Raw genomic sequence first — 10,436 nt, 5'->3', positions numbered from 1 at the left:
CGCGGCAGCAGTCAGCATAATGACCGTGTTTTGGCCCTGTTTTTGGCCCTGTTCGATGACTGCTACTGTACTTTAATCACTTGAACCCTCTATTTTAGTGAAATAGACCTGAGACTGATTTTGTCCGTCTACACTATTCTCCGAAAATAGCCGTTCTACAAGCTCACAACACATTGTGTTGTGACGAGTTGTCGTGACCAGCTATTTTCAGCAAATTATCCCCCCAGGCCCAGAATAGGCATGCTGGAGTTCAAGTGGTGTTCCTTTGATTAGATTGCTGTAGTGTTGGGCAATTTAAAGAAAATATATTGTAGTGCTTAGAACCAGCAATGAATTAATCTTATATTTTATTTGAAGTATGTTTGGTGTCTGTCTGGTATGACTGCTGCTGCGGAGCACTTTGATCATTAAACAAAGACTCTTACTCGACTGGATGTGCGGATTTTATTCATTTTCTATATGGTGCCAGTCGTATTCATTATAGACATGCAGGTATTTCTTGGTTTTCATATTAAGCTATTTTCCCATCAGGTGTTTCTTAGTGTTTCTCTCAGGCCTGAGGAGGATGATGAAGCACTTTGGAGCAAAGATGCAGACCAGCAGACCATAACTAGAGGCCAGGATTGCAAATATCTCAACAGCGACTGTGTACTTCCCTGGAGAACTAACATAGGCAGGGACAAAGGCCACCCACACAGCACAGAAGATCAGCATGCTGAATGTGATGAGTTTGGCCTCGTTGAAGTTGTCAGGGAGTTTCCTGGCCAGGAAGGCTAACAGGAGGCAGAGACAAGCCAGCAGGCCAATGTAACCCAGAACCAGCGAGTATCCCACCACAGAGCCCACTGCACACTCAAGGACAATCTTTGGTCCTTGATTTGCTCGGATGCCCCTCTCTCTAGGCTGTGGTGGAGCCAAGCTGAGCCACAGGATACAGATCAGCACCTGGAATAATATAATGTTAGGTGGGATGGAGGACATAATTATGAATACTAAAGCTACAGTATGGAGCCCTTTACAGATATTCAGCTAGTATTAAGGACGGAACTGTCCTGTAAAAAGTGGTGAAAGCATGTGTTACCTGTACCAAAGTGCAGATGGATATACCAAGCCTCTGCTGGGCTGGGCCAAAGTAACGCATCAAATTCTCTCCAGGCAGGGTCGAACGGAATGCCACCAGGACCACCACAGTGCGACTGAGCAGGCAGGAGATACACAATACGAAGCTGATACCAAACAGGGTATGTCTTAGCATACAGGACCAGGCTACTGGCTGTCCAATGAACGCCATAGCACACAAGAAACACATCTTGAGTGATAGCAGGAGCATGAAGCTCACCTCAGAGTTGTTGGCTCGGACCTTATGCAAGAGAAGAGAGATATTTCAAAATTATATGCTGCAGGAATAGTGTTAAAGGGTTCTATAGAATAGGTCTTTAGAAGAGGTGTTATCCAAATGATATGCTGCAGGAATAGTGTTAAAGGGTTCTGTAGAATAGGTCTTTAGAAGAGGTGTTATCCAAATGATATGCTGCAGGAATAGTGTTAAAGGGTTCTATAGAAGAGGTCTTTAGAAGAGGTGTTATCCAAATGATATGCTGCAGGAATAGTGTTAAAGGGTTCTGTAGAATAGGTCTTTAGAAGAGGTGTTATCCAAATGCAAAAACTGCCGATCTACAGTGTCACAATGCATCTCATCGTGACGCATCGTGATTGCTAAATGATGTGGAAATGTAAGTGTTAAAAGATACTATAACATACATTTTAAATTTATGTAAATTATCTACTGTATATGTATATCTACATCTTACCAACGGTGTGTGTCTGTAATGGAAGAAGGTAGTAAAGGTAGCAGCTGTCAGTATTGCTCCAGCAGCAGAGATGGTGGAGAGGATGATGCCCATGGTATCATTGTAGGAGAGGAAATCAATTTGCTGGGGAATACAAGCTGTATGATCTGGGTTGGACCAGAACCGCTCAGGACATCGAATGCACTCTAGTGACCCTACAAAGGCATAGGTATTAGCATAAGAAAATAGATATACTTCAACAATAATTCTATAGCCTAATTGAATCTTGCCATTCAAGCTCATAGTAGGCTACAAACTGTGAAATTACCTAATGTATGAAATGAAATGAACCACTATATTCAGCAGTTAAAATTATCACTGGTATCAGTGGTTCCCAAAGTGGCGTCCGGGGACCCTTAGGGGTCCTTGAGGGAGTTCCAGCGGGTCCCCAGCTAAATGATAGTTTGGATATGGACCCTTATGCGTCTGTAACTCAGAGAGTGTACACTCAAAGTTAAATTAACTTTGATTTTACAATATCAATTGGGGTCTCAGAGGTAGAAATGCCATTAAATGAGGGTCCGTAGCCTAATGCATGTCAAACTGGTGGTCCTTGAAAATTAACGTGTTGGGAATCACTGCTAGAGCCGTAAAAATCTTCTCTTATGGGGGTCCCTGGCATATCTTTTCAAATGGGGGTCCGCGTGCTAATTAGTGTCAATTTGGGGGTCCTTGACATGAAAAAGTTTGGGAACCACTGCATACCTGTTTCATTACTGATCTCTCCGTTGGTGCAGGGCAGGCAGTCAAAGCAACACACTGGTCTCCCTTTCTGCACAGCTCTCCGGGTACCTGGTGGACAAGGAGTGCTGCATACAGACACAGGAATCTGAATAGAAAAGGTTGAGGCAGGTGAAACACAACATTTATGCAATCAACTATTTTTAACATTTCAGAAGTGATGCAATGTGCAACACACACACACACACACACACACACACACACACACACACACACACACACACACACACACAGTCACACACACAGTCACACACAGTCACACACACACAGTCACACACACACACACACACACACACACACACACATACCTCATGTCTTTTGCCCCCTCCCCACACCACTCTGTCCATGTCAATATGAAATGTGCCATCTGTTCCCTCGGATGACACAAAATGGCCAACATGGGCAAATTGTACTGTTCCCTCAGCAGTCACATTCCAGTTAAGGATATCAAAGGAAGCAGGCGGGTCTCCATTTTGATCAAAGAATATTTGCTCCCCAATATGTGTTGTGAAGTTTACTTGTTTTAAGTAATGGTAAATCTGAGAGATAGAGGTTTTTCACATATCATTTCTGAAAAGTCTTAGATGACATTATAGCTCAATTATTTGAGGTTGATTGATTATTAAAAAGATAAATAACAAATATTTGATAACAGATAACCTCTGTAGGCTGAATGCTTTTGACATCAGGACACTGGCCATTGGGGAAGGGACCCGTGCCTGGTTGACAGGCCAACATGTCATGTATTGCATAAGCAATAGCATACACCGCCTTATAGACATTATAGGTAGTTCGAAGCTGTGACACATCTGTATACAGGCTCTCTCCCACTTCTGATGATACAAGACAACACAAAGAGAAATTAAAAGTATCTGGAATGAAACTGGCACTAACATAATAATAGTATTATAAAATAATCAAAGATATTTCTAATTAACAAATAATTTGACTATGATGATATGAATTTTACCTATGATCTCCGAACCCGAACAATATTTCCCTGATGAGCTTTGTCTCTGGCCACCCCTTAGAGAGCACCCAAACAGATCTTCCCAAAGTTCTTTCAAGAAGGGGTCATCTGAAGTTAAATCAGGATTAAGACGAGCGAGAAAGGGCCCAAGACCAGGGATGTCAGCCCTCTGTAGAGCAAATCCGAGGGTCCCAGCCATAGAAGGAAGGTAATCAGGTGCAGAGACAGGAGCATAGGTGAGCCAAGCATCATTAGCAATCCACTGCTTATCTGTTATATTTCGACGCACCACTTCCTCCAGCAAAACCTGATGTAGCACAACATAACACAACATGTTTGCGTATACAGTATATCTTCCGTTTGTAGTATAACAGATCAATACTGTTAGTTATAATAATGTTAGTGGTGAAAGCTTTAGAAATCAAATGACCTTAGAATCAAAACTTATTATAAATGTCACCACTACTCTGGCAGAGGATTTCTGAATGGTGTCAACAATCCTTTGAATGATCTTCTTTTGGTAGCCCTTAGCACGAAGGGGGGAAAAAAAGAAAACATTTAGAAACAGTGATGAAGGATTAGACAGAAAATGAGAAGAGTAGATACAGAATAGCAATAGAAAGAAGCATTACTTGGGGAATGACTTCATGGTAAGCAACACACACTTCAGTTCCCTTCAGTTCCTCTAGCAACATCTGAATCCCAAATCTCCCAAAGTCATCGTCCGCAGACACCAGCCCCAACCAGGTCCATCCCAACATACGTACCAGCTTGGCCATGGCCCGTGCCTGTTCAGCATCACTGGGCATTGTACGAAAGAAAAATGGGTACTTGTGAATGTCACTCAAGCAAACACAGGATGCAAAGTAGCTTACCTAAGATAAATTGGAGGGAGACAAGAGTGGATGTGGAGATGATTAGATAATTATAAATACTTACAAATAATAAAAAAAAAAGACAATCTACATGTAACTGTAGCAATCCAGGCAGTAAAAATGATATGTGACTGATTGTAACATGACTTCTTACCATTGGTATGTCAAACACCCCAAGTGTGTCTGCTACCACAATAGATGCTGATGACCTTGCATCACCAACAATGACTGGAACTCTGGGGCCAGATCCACATTCAGTACCTGCCAAAGAGTCTTCCTCTCCTGTCACCATTGACAAGGCTGCCCCCAAGGTGGTACTCTCTGCCAGGCAGGTGTCAGCTGCTATGTAGCCCAGAGTGATATTTGGCATCAGGCCAGGATTATTATTAATCTCTTCTACTGCAAAGATCATAGTCTGGAGCCAACGGTATTGTTGCTGCTTGAAACTATGTCAGAGACAGAAAGGGATAGCAAAAGTCAATTAGGCATGGGAAATTACAGAAGCCGGATCATGTTAGGTACAGTGAAGGAGAGATTAGTGGACATTGAAGACAACTTAATAAATTGAGGAACATAGTTATCATGTATAATGATGTATTACAGTATTACACATAACATGTAGGCCTAATAAACAATTCCATCAACATTTAAAACAGCTGAGGCAATTGTATTTTCAGTAGTATATTGCAGTATATTGTTTGCTGTCATATGGAGCAATTCTCAATACATTTATTGGTAAATGTAAGCATTTCATCCTGCAATCAACTTACCTTGTACAGGAAGCATTCTTATTCTTCTCCTTGAAGTCCAGCTCTGACTGAGGTGCCTCCATATGAACAGGGAACAGGCCCCCGATCACGATGTCACCTGCTTGATATACACTACCTGAGATTGACTTTGCCATCAGTTGGCAGATCTCCTCCTTCAGCCCCTGAACTGATCCAGATAACAAGCAGAGCAGCCACAACCAGGCATATACGCACATCACTTTGGGAGATAAAAAAAAGCTATTTTCCCCACAAAAGTAGTTGTTTGAAATAACATAATATATATAATAATAATCAGGACAAAGTGTTGTAATATTACACAAATATTGCATTTATAATGAAAGCTAAAATGACCAAAGACTGCATGTTTTCATATTAATTTACTAAGAACGTGAAACTAACTGTCGAATGTGAATGGGGCCTAACCAACTTGAGCAACAGATGGGTGTGACAGGATTGCATTTCTTGCCACATTCAGTAGGTGGAGAAACATTCTGATATAGAGAAAATGTTGCCAAAAGAAACTCACCAGGGAGAGTATTCAGCTTCCCGTGTGGGGAGTGGAGAAAATTAGTTTGTTATTGCAGAAATTGATTACTGTAATTTCAGGTTGACAGTAATAGAGAAAAGCCCATGTGCACTAATTTAGATCATATAGCTAAGGGACCTCCGTTTCAAAACAGCTGACACAAATTGTATTTTCATTCTCCTTACTTTCTTATAGTGGAAGGGTTTTTAGCAATGATCTCACTTACTGTATAATATTGTTTGCTATTGTATGAGTTGACGAAATGCTTAATATTTGATTTATTATATTGGGCTTTGCCTGACCAATACACTCAACAGAGAAAGCATAGGAAAGCATAGAAAAGAGTTTGGGGATGAGAAATTCAACCAAATAATTTAATATGTGTTTAAGATAAAATACTGTAACATAAAAAACATGTACTGTATTGCTCCCAGGAATTCAGGTGTGATAGCAGCAACAGCATTTGAGTGCAACAGGAACATGTAAGAGTAAGATTCAATACAAAATTTAAAATAAAATAATAATAAAAAAGGGAGAAAAAATACTTAGATTCTGACACAAATCACATGTTAATGTTTGTAGACCATGTCGACTTAATCCTACATTTCAATTTTAAATATGTTATTATGACTGAGAATGTATTGTTTACTATTATGTGCCTCTGTAAGTAAGTAACCTATGGCCTATATATCACAAGCCTATCTCCTGTTTCCTTAGAGGCAGCTTGATGTACAAGTTCACCCCTGTACATGATGCTAGAATGTCGCAGGGATTTACCCCCAATCCAATCCTTGATGCTGAGTGCTAAGTAACCAAGGAAGCATTTGGTACCATTTATTCTGAAAGTCTTTGGTATAACTGGGCCGGGGATTGAAGACCGACGACCTAGAAGTTTCAGGGCAGACACTCTAATCACAATGGCCTCTTAGCTGGTATTCTGGGCCTATCGGTATGCAACTTGGGGGCACCTCAACTTGATAATGTTGAGATGCAATTAATTGTGTGTGTGTGTGTGTGTGTGTGTGTGTGTGTGTGTGTGTGTGTGTGTGTGTGTGTGTGTGTGTGTGTGTGTGTGTGTGTGTGTGTGTGTGTGTGTGTGTGTGTGTGTGTGTGTGTGTGTGTGTGTGTGTGTGTGTGTGTGTGTGTGTGCATCAATAATATGCTATAGCAGGACTTTGAGACCTTAAAGTAAAGTGGCAACATTCTTCAATGGTTATTAGCAGTTGTATCATTTTATAATACCCTATAGCATGACTTTGTGACCTTTAAGTAAAGTGACAAAACGTTGTATATTGATGTTTATAAGACATTATTCCATTTAATAAACACATTGGTTATGTTTCATTCCTTACTGACTGCCAGTAGGCAGTAAACAATAGTGAATATACCTCTCGCGCTCCGCGTAGGTCGAGTCTTAATATAAACAAAGTCATGTGACGTGTAGGCTGACCGTGCGTCCCGGTAGGCTATATAAGCACGTGACAGCCCACACCCGGCCTCTTTTTTCTTCTCGCTACCTGACGTGAGTATCGTAGGTAAGTGTAGCTCCTAGAATCTGTACATCAGTTCTGTATTGCAGGTCCAACTGGAGGTTCCCACGCGGTCTGTGCCTGCACAGTCCTCGCTGAGATTGCCTAGTTAAATATCTGATGGACATTTGTTGTTTGATGATTAATCTAACCAATTAATTCATCTAAATAACTGAATTGTTTAAAAAATTCAGATTACTGGAGGTTCCCACGCGGTCTGTGCCTGCACAGTCCTCGCTGGGATTGCCTAGTTAAATATCTGATTGACATTTTTGTTTGATGATTAATCGAATCCATTAATTCATCTAAATAACAATTTGTTTAAATTCAGACTACTGGAGGTTCCCACATGGTCTGTGCCTGCACAGTCCTCGCTGGGATTGCCTAGTTAAATATCTGATTGACATTTTTGTTTGATGATTAATCTAATCAATTAATTCATCTAAATAACTTAATTTGTTTTAAAAATTCAGATTACTGGAGGTTCCCACGCGGTCTGTGCCTGCACAGTCCTCGCTGGGATTGCCTAGTTAAATATCTGATTGACATTTTTTGTTTGATGATTAATCTAATCAATTAATTCATCTAAATAACTTAATTTGTTTAAAAAAATTCAGATTACTGGAGGTTCCCACATGGTCTGTGCCTGCACAGTCCTCGCTGGGATTGCCTAGTTAAATATCTGATTGACATTTTTGTTTGATGATTAATCTAATTAATTAGTTAATCTAAATAACTTATTTGTTTAAAGACAATTCAGATTACTGGAGGTTCCCACATGGTCTGTGCCTGCACAGTCCTCGCTGGGATTGCCTAGTTAAATATCTGATTGACATTATTGTTTGATTAATCTAATTAATTAATCAATCTAAATAAGCTGGAGGTTCCCACGCATTCTGTGGCTGCACAGCTCTCGCGGGGATTGCCCAGTTAAGTGTCAAATTGACATTAAGCTAACAGCAGGCCATCTTAGCCTGACCGGTTAGCTACTCTGTTTGCTGGAGGTTACTCACGCGTTCTGTGATCGTACAGTTCTCGCTGGTATTGCCTGGCTATACAACTGGCTTGAGACTACTGAGCTATGGCGCGTACGTCCTGTAGCACTCAGCTCCAAGTCGACGATGGACATGACTTGTGTCCGACATGCTTGGGTGTCGGTCATCTCAGGGAAGCCCTGATTGACCCATGTATGAACTGTGGCACTCTACCACTCTCTGTGAGAGAGGCTAGGCTGCGTGAGGTGGAGAACCTCCTGTTCAAAGGAAACCTCCCACCTTCTGGGGTCCCCGCTGGGGTCCCTTCTGGTGGGAGGGTGAAGCTCAAAACGCGGGTCTCGCGCAGAGCGCGGTCACCTGGCCCGGAAGAGTTCAACGGCGGCTGTCACGACTGCTCCATATCGCCATGAAATGGACGATTTGAGGGCTGAAATAGAGCGCCTTAAGGCAATAGTACGGCCACCTCCTCCCCCGCCACAGGCGGTCCAGCAGCCACCGGCTCCTCCGCCACAGGCGGTCCAGGAGCCGGAGGGCGATGATGATCTAGAATTAGATTACGGTTATGATGATGATGACGCCATGTCAACTAGAGCTTCAGACTCTATGTTCCATGACGAGGATGATATCCCCAGGGGGGCCCCTCCCCCGAACGGGTGTGGCTTGCTCAGGCGCCTATGTCTGACAGTTGCAGACAGGCGCTACGGAAGCTGCCGGTGGTGCCGGGCCAGTTGTTTGGCCCGGAGGCAAACGAGGCACTGCAGCGTAGGCAGCAGTCAAGGCAGCCTCAGAGGACTGGGGTCAACGGGCCAGAGGCTCGAGGGCACCGCCCGGTCGACCCTCTAAGCCACGTGGCGCACGGGATCCGCGGCGCCTGGGCTACTTGAATCCTCAGCCGCAGACCTGGCAACGTGACCAGGCGGCAGCAGGCGGAGGGCAATAGCAGCCCAGAGGTGGGCAGCGGCTTCGCCAGCCCCAGCGTGGGCGAGGACATAGCCGGTGGCTCAGACTGCTCGGCATGCTGACTGCAGTCTCAGCAATCACTCCTCTGGGGCTGCTACATCTACGCCCATTACAGAGGTGGTTCAATGGCCTTCACATGGACCCCTGTCTACACAGGGGGGTCAAGGTCAGAGTCACTCGCAGGTGCCTTGGTTATCTCCGCCGCTGGCGGGACAATGCATTCCTGCTGAGTGGAGTCCCTCTCGGCTTGGTCCCGGCGAGACGAGAGGTGGTGACAACAGATGCCTCGCCTCAAGGTTGGGGCGCGGTATGGCAGAGGAGGTCAGTCCAGGGGGTATGGCGCTCTCGATGGAGAGGACGCCATATCAACGTGCTAGAACTCCGGACTGTTTCCCTGGCGCTGAAGCACTTCTTGCCCTTTCTCAGGGGGAAGCACGTGCTCATTCGGACAGACAGCACCTCAGTGGTGTTTCATGTCAACCATCAGGGAGGGACCAGGTCTCTGGAGTCCCTGAGGGAAGCCCATCGCCTGTGGAGGTGGGCTTATCCTCTACTTTCCTCGATGAGGGCTATGCACCTGCCAGGCAGATTAAACTCTGTGGCAGATTATCTGTCTCGTCAGAGACTGCCCCCTGGGGAGTGGAGATTGCACCCCCAGGTGGCACAGTTGATATCGGATCGGCACGGGGTAGCCTACGTAGATCCATTCGCCTCAAAGGGCACGACTCATTGTCCTCTGTGGTTCAGCCTGGCAGAGACCAGTGCCCCACTCGGGATGGACGCTCTCGCCAACGCTTGGCCGAGAGCGCTCCTTTATGCATTTCCCCCGATCCACCTGTTGTTGCCTGTGCTTCACAGGGTGAGATCGTCAGATGACAGAGTTCTCTTGGTGGCCCCCAGGTGGCCCTCGAGAATATGGTAGTCAACGCTCCTCAGTCTGTTGAACGGGGATCGATGGCAGCTTCCAGTGAGGATAGACCTCCTGTCCCAGCTGGACGGGAAGGTGTGGCACCCATCGCCGAGCCTCCTTCAGCTTTGGGTATGGCCACTGAAAGGGATCAATCACTCTTGAGTGGGCTAGGCCCCTCAATATGTGAGACCTTGCGGAATGCAAGGGCCCCTTCCACAAGGTTGGTGTACTCGAATTGCTGGGCTGCTTTCTCATTAGGGTGCAGCGACAGGGGTCTGAACCCAGTCTCTTGCCCTATACAACACGTACT

General features: G+C 44.5%; 1 protein-coding gene across 1 annotated transcript; it reads right to left on the bottom strand.

Annotated features, from left to right (window-relative positions):
• Positions 1-516: 516 nt before the first annotated feature.
• Positions 517-9,247, bottom strand: LOC306932093 (extracellular calcium-sensing receptor-like; the record flags this gene model as incomplete). Its single annotated transcript, XM_079513796.1, has 11 exons — positions 517-945; positions 1,082-1,360; positions 1,812-2,005; positions 2,556-2,679; positions 2,900-3,130; positions 3,252-3,424; positions 3,562-3,868; positions 4,194-4,436; positions 4,591-4,882; positions 5,207-5,372; positions 9,157-9,247. 11 exons carry the CDS (start codon positions 9,245-9,247, stop codon positions 517-519), a joined length of 2,529 nt encoding a protein of 842 aa, XP_079369922.1.
• Positions 9,248-10,436: the final 1,189 nt, after the last annotated feature.

This window comes from Electrona antarctica (assembly GCF_951216825.1).
Source record: "Electrona antarctica genome assembly, chromosome: 11".
NCBI classification, from domain to species: Eukaryota; Metazoa; Chordata; class Actinopteri; order Myctophiformes; family Myctophidae; genus Electrona; species Electrona antarctica.
The sequence above is the reverse complement of the archived record's forward strand: the minus strand, read 5'-3'. Positions and strand labels throughout refer to the sequence as shown.